The sequence below is a fragment of the Colletotrichum destructivum genome, chromosome 8, assembly GCF_034447905.1.
Source record: "Colletotrichum destructivum chromosome 8, complete sequence".
In the NCBI taxonomy this organism is placed as follows: Eukaryota; Fungi; Ascomycota; class Sordariomycetes; order Glomerellales; family Glomerellaceae; genus Colletotrichum; species Colletotrichum destructivum.
In genome coordinates this window covers 1871209-1890314 of record NC_085903.1, presented here as the reverse complement: position 1 = coordinate 1890314, position 19106 = coordinate 1871209, and the positions used below count along the sequence as shown (strand labels likewise).

The following is a 19106-nucleotide window of genomic DNA, read 5'->3' as shown; positions in this document are numbered from 1 at the left end:
GAAACCAAAAAAGACCTGATGGGAGCAACATGGTCCATGGATGAATAGCGTCGGAACTGTTATTTTAGCATTGTCTGTTGCTTGATTTTATCTTTTGCTACAATTGGAGCCTTGGGTATACCCCTAACGCCCTACATAAACACACTTCCGTTTTGTCACCGATCATATGGCCGTTTACAAACACTCCCTGAACGCCTGCAAAGTCACTGTGCTAGCCAGCTACGGAAATGGAGCATAGATACGCTCTCACGTGTCAAAGCTCATCGTTAGAAACCCATTCCATCTTATTGTCGACGAATCTGTGACTAGAGTGGCCGTTAGCAATGCGCTGGCACTGAGATTGGTTTTCTTGTGAAACTCACTTCTTGAACTCCTTGTCCGTTAAGGCCTTCTCGCCGTACTCAGCGACAAGCATCTCCCTGTACTTATACGGAATCTTGGCCTTGACGCCCTCAAAAGTGGTCTCCAGCAGTGGGTACAGGTACGTGTCGCGGAACTCATGGCCGTCTTTGGAGGCGAGCACGCCGGCGCCTTCGGGGTGATCTTCGACGTATCGGACGGCGGTGACGTCGATGAAGAGACCATTGTCCATGTCGATCCAACGGGCGTCGACGACGTTGCCTTCATCAGAGGTGTCCTGGCCTCGGTGGACGTAGTTGGGGTTTACCTCAAGCTGGAAAAAGCGACCCCGCGGGATGGAGGGATACTTGAAGTACCAGGTCGTCATGTTGTAGTAGGCGGCGAGGAAGGTGATGCCGTCTTCCGTGACCTGGACGTCTGCGTCCGAGTCCCAGGGGAGGATCTGTCGGGTGTTAGCGGCGCCGTGATCAAAAGAGGTATGTGAAGTTCCAGGCCTGGACAGAGGAGGGGGGCAGGGGACGAACCTGCTTATTCCACCACCACCCGAGGAGGGAGCCGTGCATGAGCCACGTCTGGACGCCCAGGTCGGCGAGGGTCGCGAGGTAGGTCTGGACCAGAACCTTTACAGCATCGCGCTGAGCCGTCTCATTCAGCGGTTTTGAGGCGAAGCGCGCGTCGTAGTGTGCAGAAAAACTGTTTTCAGATTTCAGTCAGCACAATGGTCCTCATCACCCCTTGTAGTGATCCTTGCCCTTAATCGCAAGACCTAGAGTTCCAGAAGAGGCTTTTGGGCCCTCGTGTCGTCCGTGTCTTTTATCTGAAATTCTGACAGAGGGAAAAGACTATAGTGAACGATCCAATGGACTTACCTCGCTTCGCGGAAGTACTTTGTCGGCAGGCTCCGGATCTCTTTGTGTTCTACCGCCGCTGCCGCTTTTTCGGGGGGGGTGGTGGCCGGAGATATCTCTCGGATCGGCGTGGCTTGAGCGATTGTTAGACCGGCGACGATCGCCGATAGGAGACGTCCGAAATGCATTTCGTCCTACTGCTTCCTTTTTCTTCTTCTTCTGTCGTGCACAAAACCGGGCCTTCTGAATTAGAGATTGATCGTCGTGGGCAAAAGACACAGCGAGGCGGCGTGGTTTTGTTGGTGTTGGCCCCTGTTAATATCTGACTTCCCGTCTGGCTAGGCAAAACGTCATCAAAGGCGGAGGGCAGCGACGGGGTGAGGGTGAGAGCAGGAGTGAGAGTGAGAGAAGAACCCGCTTGTTCCTTCCACCCCGGTTCCTGCAGCAAGGTTGGGAAGCCGTAGTCACTTGGCGGTAATCCAAGGTTCACTGGCCAGAACGTAATGACGAATCAACAATAAATGAATGCGACGGAGAGAAGTATGGAGGAAAATATACTTTGATGCTTCAAAAGCAGATGCAATCCAGGTGACAAACCGAACCGACAACCAAGCAGCTTAACCACCCAACACCCAAGGAGGGTGGCAACTTGGATTTATCTACATCTCGCCATGCGTCAATCCAATCGCCGTACCACCTCCAACCGCCGAAAGACCCGAAGCGTGCTCCCGGATGAGAGGGGGAGAGAGGCGAAGGCATCCATTCTGCGAGCCAGGGGTTTGTGGGCGGCTGCCCAGGACCAAACCAACAACAAGCAAAACAAGCACGCGTAAGACGCTCAAAAACCTGGTGGGAAGGCCGAATCCAACATAGTGTACGAAAACATAGGTAATAGCCTCCTCTCCTCTGGTTCCAACAACCAGCCCAAAGCGGGGCCCAACAGGGCGACGATTCGCAGCAAAGAGGCACGGATTCCCCCACTTTCGGCACTGCGGCGATGGGTCATGGACCATTGGACCATTGGACCAACAAGCGAAACACTGGTGCACTCATTTTGTAGTCGTTGTCCTTGTCCAAAAGCGAAGCATCACCAACGGGCTTAGTGGGGGGCCGAGATACCCGGTTGGAGAGGGCGCTTCTACCGTCTAGGTCCCTTGACGCTGATTCACAGAATACCCAGCTGGGCCGCGTCATGGTGTGGCCGTTGGCGCTTGCCGACCCCGCTGCTCGACACTAGAGATATCCCTCCCTTGCGACCAGCTTCATGGCTTTTGCCCGCCCACATGCCGAAGGGGGGGGGGGGGTTGTATTGACGCGACGTGTGCGCTGACGACGTCTATTGCTGCGCGCGGCGATGCTTTAGTGATTGGGGGCTCAAGGGCGACCCATTCCGGTATTCCCTCCGCTCTGGCTTCTTGTAGAGGATAGAGGTTGTCCGGAAACCCGAGTTTGCTTGAGCTCGGGTAACTGCGTCTGTGTTTCTTCGAGACGAGGAGGCAGCTGCGAGAAAGGATTTTACTGTAAACGGTTGCAGAATGCTGTTTCGGCAAGGAAACCACTCCTGTTCTTCAGGCCCAGTCTACTGCTGTTCTACGGTGTCAACTGCATACCCTAAGTGGTAGATGCCCTAAGCTTCCACGAGACCGAATTGTCGCCCCAAATGAACTGGATCGATCCGTACATAATGCGGCAGGCCTTACAAGTGACAGCGTACGTATGCGCCTTACTCCGGTTTAGTTGATGGCGTCGGAGCAACGCCGTCACGAGGCCTTCAAAATGAGACCAAGATAACCTGGGCGGCTGTTGGTCCTCGGGCGGCTAGTTTCATGGCCGGCACAGCCCGGAGAGCAACCCCTCGAAAAAGGCGGGCGGCCTCGATACTCGGCGGGCCGCCGGCATAACAACGGCCACGGAAGCAAACAAGACTAGGGACCCACCCACCTGAACACGGCCGAGATCCCATCCGTGACCATTCTGCAATACAAGACCAATCTGTTAGATCGACATCCACTCCCACTCTGCGGGAACAAGATTCCCCATGCACCATCGCATTGAGGCAATCCAGGCCAACGGTAGCCACCGAACTCGAAGACAATGGCGGTCTCCAATTTCGTCACAAGCCAGTACTCATCCGAGGCCTTTGTCGAGAGCTGTGGCGCGGTTGTCTTCGATCTGTCCAAGGAACCCGCAAAGGTCTGCCTGCTGCACTACCTAGCCTTGGACGAATGGTATCTTGCAAAGGGCAGGCGGAACTGCGGGGAGTCCAGGCACGAGGCGGCGTTGCGGGAGGTGCTCGAGGAGACGGGCGTCCGCTGCAGACTGCTACCTGTGGACATGTCCACACGGGCGCCGGCGCCTGACGACGATGCCAACGCCCCGGACGCGGCCACCGCGCGTCGAGCGATCACAGAGCCGTTCACGTTGACGATTCGAAGCATCGACAAAGGGGACGGAGTGAAACTCATCTGGTGGTACGTCGCCACCGTCGAGGGCAGGCCGGACGGGGAGGAGGTGGTGACGGCGGGAGGGGAAGCGCAGTTCGCCACGAAATTCTTCGTCTGCAATGAGGCTGTCGAAAAGCTCACGTTCGAGAATGACCGCAAGGTTCTCCGAAAGGCCATTGATCTGGTCAGAAAAACCATCTCCAAATCGCAGTCAGCCAAATAATTGCAAGAAAGTGCCCTCATCCCATGCCCTGCCTGACGATGTATTTCTCTATTCGGCAGGGGCTTCACAACCCGCGCAGCAGGCGGACAGGCATCAACTGGGGGAATCCACGCCTTCGATGGCGCTATCAACTCTCCTGCGGGGGTATAGAAGCGACCCTGTCAAACTCGGACCAATCGCCGTCCATCCTCATGCGCTACGTGGCTGGGGGTCCAGGTTGTCGTCACCTTCCTCCAGCACGGATAAGGCTCAGGCTCGAGCTGATAAGGCCAGCTGGGCGGCTCCTGCTGGCGGAGGAGTGTTGCAGCCCGCGCGGCGTCTGGCTGGATCGGGAATCTCTCGAGGTACCACGGGAACCGACAAGCTTCACACCTCCGCATTCCACCTCGAATGGCCTTCAATCCCGACTGTTGCTCAAGTCGTGCATCCATCCTACCTCTTTCTAAGCTTCAGTAACAGAAACTCGATCACACCAGAGCCCAATCATCCGAACCGACCTCCCTCTAGTGGGCTAGCTTGCCACCTCGTGTGATGTGAAACGGAGCGGCCGTTGCTCCCGTTCGTTGCTGTTTGTTTGCGTGTCGCAAACGCATCTACCGAGCCCGCCCACCATCGCACCTTTTCGATAGAACGGAACCTGCTGGGAGCAGCTCGACTTGCAATCCGGCACCATGACTGCGTGGAACGTATGTGCCTCGAGGTTGATGGCTTTTCTCCGAAGCAACCCGCTAACTTGCTCGCTCGACCAGTTGTTCCGGTACATGGGAGACATCTCCCACCTCCTGTCGAAATGCATCCTGATGTTTGCGATACACCGCAACAGAAGCGCTGAGGGTACGCTCGCCGAACATGACAAGTTACTATACCGATACTGACCGAGTGCGTGCGTAGGTGTGTCCCTCATCACCCAGGGCTTGTACGCCATCGTCTTCTGCACGCGCTACCTCGACTTATTCTCCCAACAAACGCCATGGAACCTCATCTTCAAGCTCTTCTACATATCGTCGTCGTTCTACATCATTGGGGCAATGCAGTGGATTTTCCCCCGCACCAGAGAGCGTGAGATTTCCTGGAAGGTCGGCGCCGGCGTCTTTGCCGGCTCGCTGCTCTTGTCCCCCTTCGTTATGATGATCTTCGAGGATTGGTGGGGTTTCAAAGTCGTAAGTCGCCGGGTTGCGCGGTAGACCCTGCTAAGCTTTTTGCTAACCTCGATCCGCCAGTGGCTTTGGGTCTTTTCCCAGATCCTCGAGTCCACCTGCATCCTGCCCCAGCTCCTCCTCTTACGCCAGACGACTGTGCCGACCGTCATCGACTCCTTCTACCTTGTCACACTCGGTTCCTACCGTGCCTTCTACCTCCTCGGGTGGATCACCCGGGAGCTCGACATCAATGACAAGGACCCCAATACGGTCTCGGTCATCTTCGGCATTGTCCAGACAGCCCTGTACCTTGACTTTGCTTGGGTCTACTATACTCGCCAGCGCGTCAAGCTCCGCAACGGCGGCATTGTCGACGCCGACGACCTGCGCCGCGGCTGGTTGCTCAACAGGATCTTTGGCAAGCGCATCGATGTGCAATCTGACGACGAGGAGAGCGCACCGGCGCTCGGTGATGATGATGGCCAGACTCGCCGCGGCGGTCGGCCCAAATGGGGTGCTCGCGGCATCTCCGTGAGTGCCGACGAGGGCGTCCTGGACACCGACAGGGATAACCAGCGCCAGGCCGAGGAGCTCGACGGTGTTGTCGACCCCGATGCTAAGATGAAAGACCCGGATGAGCTTGCTCGCGTGTTGGATGACGACGACGATGATGACCCAAACCGGGCATCCAGTAGCAGTGGCACGCCCAATGGAATCGACAACGGTTCGGAGTGGCGCAACTAGACGTTGGACCAGGAGACATGAGTTCGAAGGGTAGACACTTCTGCGCCGCTGAGTCGGATTGGGGGGTAGCTCTGAGATGACACCTCGGGACGATGTGCCTGAGTGGTTGGTTACACATGATCGGCTATGAATGGATAAAGGGGAATGCATGTATGCAACATGATTCTTTTTAGTGCAAGTGTACAGTCTGAGATCAAATGACGTCTCGGCGGAGTTTGGACAAAGCTGTTGTAAAGAGGTATAGGATAGTTTGTTGTACGTGTTTATGAGAGAATCAATACAGAAAAGGTTTCATGTCATTTATATGTAAATGATTCTGCGGAGAGGTGCCTCGCCGTATATGTACTGTGCGTCCTGTGCTGTATATATGCTTGCAACAGTCACGCGAGACTGGTTGATCCCAAGTGTATGAACTTGGCTACACCGAACCAGCCCAAGGTTGCTGCTCTGCTCTTCGTGAAGAACATGTCGTTTGCCTTCTCTAATCGTCGCCAGACTGGCGGGGCCCAACACTGTATGGCTCGATCCTTCAAGCCCGCTCGCCGTCGCATCTAGGTGCGTAACCTGTAAGCTCTAGAAGCCGCCTGTAAAGCAAACAAAAAGAAGCCCCCCCCCCCTCTTTACATTAGCTATGGGGGATGATCTTTAAGAGGCACCAGTCCCCCGAATGATGTGTATTTACAACGCTTCGCTCGTGTTCTTGCTGCGCTGCTCGAGCCAAATAGGTCCCTTGCCGGAAAAGGGGGCAAGAGATTGAAGAGGGAAAAAAGGCAACACCGAGGAGCGGCGTTGTCTTTGAGTCCAACAGAGAAATACTCCAACACGCTCCAACATAAAAGCCCCGTTCTCATTCACGGGGTTTCGTTTTAGCCAATCGTAGCGGTCGCGTTGGGGGTGACCTCCACATTCCCCCCAAACGCCAGAATCTGCTCGATGCTCGTCATGCTCGTCCAGTCGCCGGTGAGCACGGCGCTGTCGACGTCAAACCCGCCGGCCGCTGCCGTGGCATTGACGCCCGTCGCGTTCTTCAGGTGGCAGAACTGCGCGACGCCCTTGACGAGTGCGACGCCTACGCAGATGCCGCCGCCGTCTAGGAACACGTCATCGCCGACGGCGTCGCTATAGCCCTGGTTGTACTGCGCGCACAGTGTCATGCAGGTGAGCATGTCCGGGACGGTCATGACAAGGATGTCGCGCAGCTGCGGGTTGACGCCCTGGCGCTGCGGGTAGAAGGTGTTGCACAGGATGTCGAAGGACATGACCTGGTCGTTGTTGAAGCGGATAGGCGAGCCCGAGGCGTCGTAGGGCGTCACGGTCGTGTTTGTGCCGGGTGTCGGCTGCGGGCAGTACGGGTTGATTGGGGCCGGCGAGGGGACGCCGAGGATCTGGGTGACGGGTTTGATATCGTCGGAAGTGCCAGGGCGTCTGGTGGAGGCGAGGGTAGGCTTTCCGTCAGCCCGAGGCTGAAGACGAACGACGAAAACGGGGCGAGAGGGCGGTCGAGGTAGGAGGAGGAGGAGCAGGAGAGAAAGAGGTTTGTAAGAGAAAGTAGCTCGTTCGTCAGACGTACCGGTTAGCCAACCCCAGCGCCAGGCCGACGGCTATGGCGACGCCGACGATGATGACTCCCAATGCGACGGCGGCCCAGAACCGGAACACGGTCAGGCCCAGGATAGTCTTTCTCGGCCTCTCCTCATTCTCTCTGCCTCTATCGAACCTCTGTCTCCAACCGGTCAAGGTGCCATGCTGCTGCTGGTGATGATCGTGGTGCTGTTGTTCGGGATCGGACGGCGCCAACGCCGGCGCCGGAACACGTCGTGCGGCCACGGCCGCAGCCGGGTTGCCAGGTGCATCGGAGCCGATCCTTGGTTCTGGGTATGGTGGCGACACATCTGGAATGTCTCGGAGGTGGGCATTTCGAGGGTACGAGTGCGTGAAAGACTCAATCTGCTGGATCTCGGGGGATTCTATTGGCAGTTGCGCATCGTTCGGCAGCGAGGTCGGATCGGTAGTGACGGTTCCAGGCTGGTGCCGCCGCTCATGGATCGGGATTATGAACTTGTGCTTTTCTTCGTCCATGTTGACATCGCAAGCCACGCCCGCGGCGGAGCGCGGTGGGCAGCTGAAAATAGAGAGGGGGGAATTCGGTTTGCCTAATAGATGGCGATTTTCGGGTTCCGTCACCTTCGCTTTCTCAAAATTGCCTTTAGATGTTGTTGTTTCCGCAATCCTGCCCAGCACCTTGCTGATACACGCAGGGTTCCGCGTGCGATTCGACAGCACAACAGGCCGGTGCTGTGGCTCCTTCTAATCCCTCGCTTTTCTTCTCGCTAATGGGACGAACCAATAGATAGATGCAGTGCAGGCACTTTTGTCGACGGTTCAATGAATAAGTGTATTTGGGGGGGCAGAGATATTGGGCCTGGGATGGGAGAACCAGCGTGAAATGGGAACGGAGGCCTGACAGGTTGACATCAAACAAAGACGCGCGGGGCTTTGAGGCACCGGCAGTCGCTCAGAGCCTGAAAGGTACAGACAGTAGAGGCAGCAACCGGGTTCCCTGAAGGCGCAATGAATCCGAGGATGGAAATGCAACGTGGAGATGGTGCGCTGTTGTTGGTCGGCTCGGGTACGGATGGGATGTGCCCCCTTCTTCCCTCTCTCGCCTCTCCTCTAAACGCTCCACTTGGGCTCTTCCTCTCTTTTGACCCTGGAATATCCGCCTGGGCAATTGTTTCCTCGCTTTGGGGGGCGAAAGGAGGGTTGAAAACTAGGATAAAGGACTCGGGCGTTCCCCGGACAGGGGCTGGTGGGCAACGGGCGTGCGGACCTGTCGCTTTTTTCTCTCTCATTCTCGCTCGCTCTCGCTCAAGCTTGAGCCGCTTGCGACTCGCTTTCTCCTGGTTCTGCACCATGAAAGTGATTTAGGATGTGGCTGTAGCCGATATAGTAGTGGAACCAATGGCATGGGTGTCCATGAATGGGAACAGGCAACCTGCGCTTGCCATGACGAAAAGGTCCAAAATTAAACCCCCACGAAAATTGAGTGTGGTGTCTCCAGTCGAGAAAGGATGCGTGCCGGCTGCTTCTCGGGCGATTGACGAGACAAGAATCAAGATTTCGGGCGTATCTGTGCGGAAAGACTGGAAAAGGCATACTTAGCTGGGCGAGCTGGGCCAGGCTCAAGAGTCTTGGGTCTCGAGGTCCCTATTCGGCAAATGCAACCGGTGGCTATGCAGGGGGTTGCAATAGCCACAACCCCCGCCGCGCTGCAATCGATCATCCTCCCGTCTGCGTGAAAAGGGGAGCTCCTCCGGGCTCCCACTCGGGGGAAATGTGGAGGTCTCCACGCTTGCTGTGTCCGCTGAGCTGCTGGGATTTCCATGGGGTTGCAATTGCTTCTCCGGGTTGGGCGTGCCGTGGGCCGCCCGTCGGGTTGACCGTTGGCACGCACAAAAGTCAGTTGGCGTTTTGCTGATTGAAGTATCGTAGTTGCTGATGGAGGAGACGATGCCTGCGGGCCAAATCGCCAGGGACGACGCGGCGTTCGAAATGCGGAATGTCGACGAAGCTTCAGAGTAAGAATTTGTCTGAGTGAAAAATGACAAATGCCCATCAACCTGACGGAAAAGAAGAGGAGGGGAAAGGACGGAAGCCACGCGAAATCTGTCGGTCAATACCCGGAGCCACCGATACGTAGGACGCAACTGAGAAAATGGCCTGTCATCTCGGAGTCATTGTGGGTTTCGACATTGTGGTAGGGCCGACATCTCTCCACGGGGGAGAGAGCGAATTGCCCCGCTGGATCCCGTCCGACCGACCTTCAAGAGCTTTTCTCGGGTCCCCGGGTGGATTCTGGAGTGAGTCTCGAATTTCGTCTCGCGAACACTCGCGAAATGCATCCCGAGAGGGTCACGTGGAAATGTGACCCAAATGGGGCACGACGGGCAGGAACGCCGAGAACAGGAACGGGAACGACCATGACTTGACTGCCTTCCACGAGGTTAATCCGACCGCTTTCGATGCAAGGTGCCGTCTTGCTCTTATCGACTACCTGATGTCACCCTCTTTCGGCTTCCCAGTTGAAATCCAAGCGACCAGGAGAGGCATTCACTTTCGCATTGATAAGATACAGCAACTGTTGCTTTTCCCCGGTTGATGACAACCGGTCGAGTTTGATGCAGTTCCATATAGCAATGGCCTCTCTTGTCAAGGTAAACAGCGTCGTCTCACTCAAGGACACTGGGGTACTGCTAGTACCATGCTATATCACGAAAATTGCGAGGCCAAGGCCTGTCCCCCCAGGCTCCACTCCATAATCGAATGAGTATCTTGATCACAATTATCATAGTTTCACGGACCGACCTTGAGCAATGTGCAAAATACGGCCTGCAGACATTTGAATGTTGATAGAGCCCTGCGATGCAGCTGGAAAGTAAAGTAGAAAACAAAACGTCCAACAAGCTTGAAGCATTACCCAACGCGGCTGCTGTAGCGGGACTACGCCAGTCAACCTGACGCAATCATAATACCTTTGAGTTGCATTTAAAGTCTGACGATAGCCATTGTATCCCAAAAAATAGAGCGACACCCTTCGCACCGCCTCGAACCAACCACTTCCATGCTTAAATCCCAGAGCCAACAGCAGGAGCCATGGGGGACGGTTCATGCCGAATTGCACCTCCGAAGAGCCCCTCGTCCTACTCTCCTCGGGTACAGGCATGGCTCCCGCGTTATCCGCCACCATGTTCAGCATATCAGCTCTGCTTTACGAGCCCCGGCGCTTACATTTTCTATCTGCTCGAGCCGTTGAGACTGTGGGGACTATTGTACTTGCGGGTTTCAGTGTACCAAGTCACCTTCTAGAAGGTCTGATATGCGGTGTTGCCTTTCGAAGTGCGATGATGCCGAAAACAACTGAAAGTATATATAGTTATCCAATTCTGTGAATATGTGGTGGCTACGTGATTGACCTGTAATGAAGTCCGCGAAGGACACCTTCGCAATTAGTGCATCCTACATTTCAACCAAGAGAGTATATGCAGCCGTTGGTCACGCCAAGGCCCTGTCCTTCTCAGATGGAACTGCACGAGAATAAGTCACGGCCTGCCGCATGTCTCCCGAGCCAACGGTAAGTGCCCGCAGCCACAGCCCGCCAAGGGACATGGTATTGACGCCAGCGACAACCAGCCAAGTCGATCCTATAGAGCAGAAAGCTTCCTTCCCCGCCTCCATTTGAACAATACCATCCAAGCCCGGTGAATCCTTCGCGGCCCCATGGCTAGTCCGTCATAGACTGTGGAACATGCATCAGGTCCGGCCGGGTCTACGTCACGGAGCGGGATGCACCGCGGCACGTTTGGGTTGCTAAAGAATTGTGGACCACCCGCCTTCCCGGCGCCGGAGCTTGATAGGTACTATGTAGATACTGGAGAAGCAGACAACCGCCGAGACAGGCGCACAGGGTCCTTATATACCGTGTAGACAATTCCGAGGGCGCGGTTCGAGTTCTCAGTGCATTAAGACTGCATTTAGCTTGTTTGGATGACAACAAGAGACCCTTGCCGCCCGCTGGCTATTACTCCGCGGATATGTTACAGCTCTTAGAAACGCTACCCGAGCAATCGAGATGCAGGCGCACATCATCCATGCGAGGTCACGCTGGGAACATATGGCACAGCGCAGCGCAGCGCACCGAATGCATGCAACGAGATGCTTGCATATTGATACATGTACGTATAATAACAATCAATGTTCGAAGCAGTAAAGCGCTTGTACTGCGACCGCCCTTGGGGTTTGTCCCCATCCGTCCAACCTGCCCATTCCATGGGTCTTTCTGGCTAGCCCGAGGTATCTTGACCACGTGTAACTCCGGTAGATATAGAAAAAGAAGGTGAAAAATTGTAAATCAATGGACAAAACGTCGCTCGAATTCGTCGAAAAGCAGAGGGCTAATTTCATCGCTGCTCATGCCCTCAACCTCCCAGAGAACGCCCTTCTTGTTGTAGTGCTCGAGAAGGGGCTCGCTGGTCTCCTGAAACTTGCGGAATCGTTCCCTGTACACCGCCTCGGTATCATCTGGGCGCTGCGTGAGGGGTTCTCCGGTGACGTCGTCCTTACCGGGGACCGCCGGAGCGTTGAAAGTAGTGTTGTACACACGGCCAGAGGGCTCGTGGACCCAGCGGCCGGAGATGCGCTCCATCACGACGTGGAACGGGGTCTTAAGAGACACAACCAGATTGATGGGGATAAGCTTGTCGCAAACCAAAGCCTGGGTAGCTGTTCTCGGGAAACCGTCAAGGATGAAAGAGGCCGCAGGGTCCTCGGAGGCTTCGGGAGCAGAGTGGCTGTCAAGCGCGCCGGAGGCTGTCACCCAGTCGTCCATGTGCTCGTCGTAGAAGGAGTCCACCGCGGTCGAGGAAGAGGACAACGTCATGACCTGGGGTCTTCTGCGGCTGTTGAGAAGCCATCCGTTCTTGTACATCTCATTGGAGATCAGGCGCATAATCAGCTCATCAGCGACTAGCCCGCCGGACTTCATGGTCTTCTCGACCTTGATGCCTACGGTGACAACCGGTTAGCTCGGGCATGAAGAAGGGGGACATCGGTGCCATATGACACTTACCGAGAGGGGTCCGGTGCTTGACATTGTTACGAAGCAGGTCTCCTGTGCTGATTGACTGGATTTGCGGAAATCGATGGAGAAGCCGTTCGGACTGCGTTCCTTTCCCAACACCGGGGGCACCGACGAGAATGACGCGGGCGGCTTTGCGGAGTCTCATAGTATACACGAGTCAATGGGCGGTTGGCGCAAGTAAAGGATTGACTTCGGAGTAACGGAGTCGCAAAAAAGACTTGGAAGAGGAGGGGGAGGGACGAAAGTAGTAGCTTCGGGAATGGCTGGTGAACTGGCTGCTGGCCCCGAGAGGTGCGGTGCGGGGCAAAGGAACGAGTCGGAATCGCGAGACCCAAACGGGATCGTGGTCGGGAGCAATTCAGGAGAAATCCATGACCTCTACAGGAAGACAGACGTTGGTATATGGCGACAATCTGAGGAGTGGAAATGAGAAGAAGGGAAGAAGGAGAGGGCAGTGGGAATTGAGAGGTGGTGCAGGAATGCCGAGAAGGGAGGGTGGAGAACGCAGAACCGCGGCGGTGGGATGCAGGCAGGTGCAGCGACGGGGGTGTTGGCGCGCACCTCGGACGGGGATGCTTGGAAATCGGTCGATGGACGACGGATGGAAGGGCGTTGAGGACACAGCGCGGCGCGGCGCCGGCGGACGACGACGTGGGTATGTGGTGGGTGGTGAGTGGTGCGTGCGCAGCGCGGGCTTGAGGGACTTGAGAGCTTGGCTGTGCGCTTCGGCTTTGGTTGCCCTCCACCACCGGTGAGCCATGGCTTCTGTAGGCTATTGGACCCTTACCAAGCAGCATCGCCGGTCTCAAGCTCTAAAGTCCGGGGTGCACTAGGTCTTCCAGGCACAGTGTGTCATGGTCTCGAGGATAAGATAGCACGCACGGAGCAGGGGGTCAGGCAGGTACGTACTCGAGCCGTTGCGGTTGTTAAGCAACTGCCAGCTGGCGCGACACAAAGCATCGAATGGCGACCAAGCAAGCCGGGTGTGAGCGTGTTTCCCACCAAAAATTGTCGAGCGGAGTTGAGAAAATTCAGGGAGCACAATTGTTGAGAAACACCAGCCCTTTCTTTGCCTACAGAGCCCGCTATCCACGACAGACTGGCCACAGCACATTCCGATCTCGCATCTGGTCGAGTATCAGCGCCATCGTTAATAGTGCCTGGTGGTTCTAGTCGTCAGCCCCCCCAGCCTGGTAACAATGGATTGCCGACGTGGCTTGATGAAAGGGAATAAAGAGAGAGTGCCGTCGCCCATGCCCGCCTCGTTTCCTAGCAAACTTTTCGTCTTGACTCCGAAGACAAGCATCCAAGTCATGATGACCGGTCCAAGTCGAAACACCTGTTCTTGACCGGATCAATGACACGTGCCAGCTGTTCTGGAGCAATCATTTGGCCACCGCAGCCGACCGATACCGCCTATCTTCCCCCCTCTACACTGCCAAACAGTGCCTCCATCTGAACTGTCCACGTCAGTCTGACAAGACCCCGTTCCTTCAAGCCCGAAATGGCACTGAATAGGCAGCGCCCGGAACTGGCTGCCGGCTGCTGGCATTATGACCGACACGGGCAGCAGGTGTAATTCGCACAACCTAAACGCCCAGAAGGTCGAGCTGCCAGTAGCTAAGGCAAGAATACCCCACCGATCTACAGGAGGACGGCCGTCTGCTTCGCTATCCATGTGGCGATAGCAGCAAACGGGCGAATTACCGTGTGCGAAAGGGGCAAATAGCGGAGGTCCAGAAAGACCAAGGTGGTCCGGGCTCTGCTCAGGTACGTACTCACTACAAACGATCTCGGTGCTTGTTGCTGCTTGCTCCTTGTCCTCCCTTCCGCCCCCGAAGCGAATCCCGAGAGCGGGTGAGGCAAGGAAACCCCGTGATCTTGCACGTGCAGTCCCCGCTGGTCCCTGGGCCGCCCCCGGCCATGAGTGGTTTCGGAAGACCAGGGACAGGTCGAGGTAGCATTCCATTTGATGCGATCGGTTGCCCTCCATTCCAGAAATCTTGACTCGTTTCGTCTCAGTACATCTTCCTCTTCTTCATCATCTGTCTTTAGTTGTAGTATACTGCCCACTCACAAGATAATCGCTCATGTCCACTGCCCCTCGGTAGTTCGCTCATCACTCACAACAACCCGTCCATCCACCTACCCTTCCTTTCTGTCTGCTTCCCAACTGCTGCAGAATGAGCGCCTCCGCCAGTGTCGCTCGTCGGGCGGCGATTGCCAACCCGTTCTTAGGCAACGGTGAGCATGTCTCCTGCATCTGCCTTCTGCCAGCTCTCCCCCCCCCCCCCCCCCCCCCCCCCCCCCCCCCTTCCCTCCCATCCGTGACGTTGTTTGTTTGGTTCCCGTTTCTAACACCTTCCAGCGCGTGCGCTTTCTACCCTCGGTGTTTCGTCAGCTGTGCTCGGCCGAAACGCAAGGCATCTTCCTCGACGTGTAACCGCCCTCGCGCTCCTTGTGCCCGTCCGCTATCTGGGTACCGACCATCACAACCACGGCCAGCCGTCTGGCCCCCCGCCAGGCTTCAATGTGGAGGAGGCTAAGAAACCTCTGGCCAAGGAAAGCTCAGCAGCCAAGAGCGGCTCGAAGGCGACGGACGACTCCAAGGCTGCGGCACACAACGAGAAGTCATCCTCAAATGATGCGTCGGCAACAGACAAGGGCGAGTCCAACGCTTCCTTGTCGGAACTCGCCTCCGCCAAGGGAACATCTGCCGAGGCAGAGAAGAGCGCAAAGGACAAATTGACCCTTTGGCAGAAGGTCAAGAAAGAGGCCCACCACTACTGGGATGGAACGAAGCTGCTCGCTACCGAAGTCAAAATCAGCACTCGGCTTGCACTGAAGATGGCCGCTGGATACGAACTCAGCCGGAGAGAGAACCGTCAATTGCAACGCACTGTCCAGGATCTTGGCCGCTTGGTGCCCTTTTCCGTCTTTGTTATCGTTCCTTTCGCGGAGCTGTTGCTCCCCGTCGCCCTCCGTCTGTTCCCCAACATGCTGCCCAGCACATACGAGGGCCAAAAGTCCAAGGACGCCAAGGCGACCATTCTCAGAACGACGCGCAAGGAAGTCAGTCAGTTCTTGCGGTCCAGTCTTAAAGAGACTGGCCTGCCGTTGACTCCTGCGACAACACAGAGTGAGGCGTTTACTACGTTCTTCCGGAAACTCAGATCCTCTGGGGAGTCGCCGACACACGAGGATGTTATCAAGGTCTGCAAGATCTTTAAGGATGACTTGACTTTGGACAACCTTTCAAGGCCCCAGCTGGTCTCGATGTGCAGGTACATGAACCTGAACACCTTCGGCACCGATAACATGCTGCGGTACCAGATCCGCCACCGTATGCGTCAGATCAAGAGAGACGATAGACAGATCAGCTATGAGGGCGTTGACAGCCTCTCCGTCGCGGAACTCCAGATGGCTTGTGCCAGCCGTGGTATTCGCACGCACAGCGTGTCTCCCGCGAGAATGCGCGAGTACCTCCAGCAGTGGCTTGACCTCAGGTTGAAAGACGGCGTTCCGTCTACTCTTTTGGTCCTGAGCAACGCCTACATGTACGGCCAGGTCCCCGCGCATAGTCAGGTTGAGGCTCTCGTTGGTGTGCTTTCGTCCATCCCTGACGAGCTCTTCCACGAGATTTCTCTCGAGGTGCACAGCGCCGAGGGTGCTGCAACCAACAAGCAGCGTCTCGAGGTCCTCAAGGAGCAGCAAGAGCTCATCGACGAGGAGAACAGCCAAAACGAGGAGAATGCTAGCACCGGCTTCGCCACGCCCCGTGATATTGACAACATTGATGAGAAGGAGGAGAGCAACCAGGCTGCTGAGGCTCAGGCCGCTGGCTCAAACCAAGCCCAAGAGGCCAAGGATGCCGAGAAGGAGATGCTGGCCGCAAGGGACGGGCAGCCCAAGGTTGTTGATAAGGCGGAGACGAGCGACAAATAGATTGCTCGATGCTGTAGACAGACACTCACTTTTCTTTGTTAGACGTGTATGGCATAAGGCTGGGTAGCGTGTACTAAAAGAAGAGGGTTTATGACACCCGAAGGGAACAAACATCGCAGGTCACTAGAAAGATTCATCTCAGGAAGCAAATAGATTCCACTATTGTATAATGGCGGTCACCGGTCATGGTGCCCAATGCCGGCAAATGTGTAGACCATAACCCATCAAATAATTTGGTTCAGCATGCCATCATTCACTGTGTCTGAGATGCGAGGCGGGGCAGCAACTACTGTGTGCTGCCCTTGCGACGAGTCGAAGTGACCCCTGGCTTGTCCAAAATGTGTCGTCTGTTTCTGGGGTTGCATCTGGACTGGCGGCTTCGTCATAGCCCTCCGGAACTGGAGGTCTGACGGCGTTGCCCTGCTGCTAACGAGTTACCTCATCCCATACCGCTTCCAAGCAGAAAAATGGGTACCTGCCATACCCCCCCGCTGTTGTGCTGCCCAAACGCATCAGGTCAGCTCAGGTACCCTAAGCTCTCAGTGTCACCTCCCGTGGTTCAGCGACAGGCAGCTTCCATTACCTGTTCCCCACCACTGCCGCCGACACTTCCAGCCAATTGCCCGGAAAACAAGACGTTCTTTCCGCTATCCCCATCCTCTGCGACGATCCGATTCCAAGACTTCAAGTTTCGATTGCTTCACAGCAATCGAATTTATCTTTCATATTTGGTTGTTATTGCTTTCGTACAGTCGGGGCTCAACGCGCGCTATTCATAGCCAGCTTCCCCAACAGAGAGCATCCGGCGACATTCCCGATCGCGCCGACGACGTAACCCCACATCCACCCAGCTGGACGCCATGGCGGTCATCGACCAACACCAAGATGACTTCTCTAATGTGTCCTGGAACACCGATGAGCACACTGCTGCTGAGAGCTCGAGTTCGGTGACGGCGACCGAATTCGACGACACCGAGAGAAACGGACATAATGCCTACGAAAGCGATGCACCCGGCAGCGATGGCCAAGAGGTGCTGGATTGCGTCGTCTCCGAGCCTTTGAAGGAAAACGACGGCTCCAAAGATACCTTTGTCTCGTATCTGATCACCACTAATGTAAGGGAAGCAAATGCGTTGCTGCCTTCTAGCTACAAAATTACTCTGTCTGGATGTTCGCGCGGCGCTGACACGACTCCTTCAGACGACATTTCCCTCCTTCCAGAGATCGCAAACAACAGTCCGCCGGCGGTTTACAGACTTTGTCTTCTTGTATAAGGCGCTGAGCAGAGACTACCCAACCGCCGCAGTCCCCCCCCTCCCTGACAAGCAGCGAATGGAATATGTTAGTGGCAATCGCTTCGGCCCGGACTTCACCAACCGTCGAGCGCATTCGCTTCAGCGCTTCCTTAACCGCCTTTCCCTCCATCCTGTCCTTCGTCGAGCCGATATCCTCCACATTTTCCTTGAGAGCCCGGACTGGAACGCCACGATGCGCAGCCGCAGTGTCAGGGGATCTACGAGCAGCGATGCCGGAAGCAGCGGCGTGTTCGACAACCTTACCGACAGCTTCCTCAACGCCTTCACCAAGGCTCACAAGCACGACAAGCGGTTCCTCGAGGTTAGAGAACGAAGCGACAAGCTCGACGAAGACTTGGCCCACATCGAGAAGGTGGTAGCACGAGTGGCCAGACGAGAGAACGACATCGAGCTGGACTTTAAGGATCTGGCTGAGCAGTTTCAAAAGCTTATCACGCTTGAGCCTGGCGTCGAGAACGAAGTCCGACATTTCGCCAACTCAATCGAGGACACGGCCATGGGCCTGCGCAAGCTCAAGGACGTCACGGACGGGGACTACCTTGGTAGTCTCCGGGACATGCAGGCCTACAGCACAGCATTGAAGAGCCTCTTGAAGGCTCGCGAGCAGAAGCAGGTGGACTACGAGCAGCTCACAGAGTACCTTAACAAGAATACTGTCGACAGAGACCAGCTTCAGTCGGGCCAAGGCTCGAGCGGCCTGTCTGGTGCCAGCGGAAGACTGATGCGCAAACTCGAGGACGTGCGCGGAGTCGACCACGAGCAGGCTCGCCGCGATCGACAAAGAAAACTGGAGATGAACATTGACAAGCTCACCACGGAAGCGGAGCGGGCCAAGAAGACGAGTGAGATGTTTGACGACGAGGTGGTCAAAGAGGTGGCCGATTTTGAGCGAATCAAGCGGGTCGAGTTCAAGAAGCAGCTCGGCGGTCTTGCTGACTCCCATATCGAGTTCTACGACGAGGTGACTGAGATCTGGGAGGGATACGTCAAGGCGATGGAGAAGGAGGGTGTTTCGGGCACGCGCAGCACTGGTGTTGAGCCTCCCGGCCGGCGCCTTGCGGACTAGAGAGATCTGCTTCGAATCGGGAGGAAGTGCAAGCGAAAGCCGTGGCTTATGTGTTTTGATTCGACAAAGGAGGGGAGGGGGTTGGAGATGAAGGCAAACCCGACAGGACGGGTTGATTGTTGATTGTTGGTATAGGATAAGCTTCGGATGGCACCGGAATGTTTGCCTCGAAGGGGGGTTGCAGCAGACGAGGCAGCGGGCCATTCGGCCGGAGTATCGGACACCAGTCAGGTAGAACTGGGCATAATCATGAAGATGGGTTCAAGGGTCGTGATTAACGAATCAATGCATTTTGACACGTTCAGTGTAAGGTGCTGTTCGGCACAGGCTCTCACATAGCCGGCGGGCTGAGCTTCTCCCATCTCGTCTCACTCTATGCGATGA

At 55.9% G+C, this 19106-nt stretch overlaps 7 protein-coding genes across 7 annotated transcripts; 4 read left to right on the top strand and 3 right to left on the bottom strand.

Moving 5' to 3' along the window:
- Nucleotides 1–49: 49 nt before the first annotated feature.
- Nucleotides 50–1809, bottom strand: CDEST_12430 (Putative LicD family protein). Its single transcript, XM_062928586.1, has 4 exons — nt 1230–1809; nt 885–1053; nt 363–802; nt 50–305 (listed from the first exon to the last, which is right to left on the bottom strand). Exons 1-4 carry the CDS (start codon nt 1394–1396, stop codon nt 254–256), a joined length of 828 nt encoding a protein of 275 aa, XP_062784637.1. The 5' UTR covers nt 1397–1809; the 3' UTR covers nt 50–253.
- A 1493-nt stretch (nt 1810–3302) lies between these two features.
- Nucleotides 3303–4060, top strand: CDEST_12429 (Putative NUDIX hydrolase domain-containing protein; the record flags this gene model as incomplete). The annotated part of the gene is made up of 1 exon (XM_062928585.1): nt 3303–4060. The coding sequence occupies one exon, from the start codon at nt 3303–3305 to the stop codon at nt 3873–3875; it is 573 nt and encodes a 190-aa protein (XP_062784636.1). The 3' UTR covers nt 3876–4060.
- A 148-nt stretch (nt 4061–4208) lies between these two features.
- CDEST_12428 (Putative ER lumen protein retaining receptor) lies at nt 4209–6472 on the top strand. Its single transcript, XM_062928584.1, has 4 exons — nt 4209–4561; nt 4625–4709; nt 4767–5035; nt 5096–6472. The coding sequence occupies exons 1-4, from the start codon at nt 4547–4549 to the stop codon at nt 5756–5758; spliced, it is 1032 nt and encodes a 343-aa protein (XP_062784635.1). The 5' UTR covers nt 4209–4546; the 3' UTR covers nt 5759–6472.
- A 152-nt stretch (nt 6473–6624) lies between these two features.
- CDEST_12427 (uncharacterized protein) lies at nt 6625–7837 on the bottom strand (the record flags this gene model as incomplete). Its single annotated transcript, XM_062928583.1, has 2 exons — nt 6625–7183; nt 7329–7837. The coding sequence occupies 2 exons, from the start codon at nt 7835–7837 to the stop codon at nt 6625–6627; spliced, it is 1068 nt and encodes a 355-aa protein (XP_062784634.1).
- Nucleotides 7838–11486: 3649 nt separating this feature from the next.
- On the bottom strand, nt 11487–12805 carry CDEST_12426 (Putative adenylate kinase/UMP-CMP kinase, adenylate kinase, active site lid). The gene is made up of 2 exons (XM_062928582.1): nt 12384–12805; nt 11487–12319 (listed from the first exon to the last, which is right to left on the bottom strand). The coding sequence occupies exons 1-2, from the start codon at nt 12538–12540 to the stop codon at nt 11667–11669; spliced, it is 810 nt and encodes a 269-aa protein (XP_062784633.1). The 5' UTR covers nt 12541–12805; the 3' UTR covers nt 11487–11666.
- A 1581-nt stretch (nt 12806–14386) lies between these two features.
- On the top strand, nt 14387–16458 carry CDEST_12425 (Putative LETM1-like, ribosome-binding domain-containing protein). Its single transcript, XM_062928581.1, has 2 exons — nt 14387–14639; nt 14764–16458. The coding sequence occupies exons 1-2, from the start codon at nt 14579–14581 to the stop codon at nt 16338–16340; spliced, it is 1638 nt and encodes a 545-aa protein (XP_062784632.1). The 5' UTR covers nt 14387–14578; the 3' UTR covers nt 16341–16458.
- A 473-nt stretch (nt 16459–16931) lies between these two features.
- On the top strand, nt 16932–19099 carry CDEST_12424 (Putative AH/BAR domain superfamily, PX domain superfamily protein). The gene is made up of 2 exons (XM_062928580.1): nt 16932–17455; nt 17541–19099. The coding sequence occupies exons 1-2, from the start codon at nt 17201–17203 to the stop codon at nt 18720–18722; spliced, it is 1437 nt and encodes a 478-aa protein (XP_062784631.1). The 5' UTR covers nt 16932–17200; the 3' UTR covers nt 18723–19099.
- Nucleotides 19100–19106: the final 7 nt, after the last annotated feature.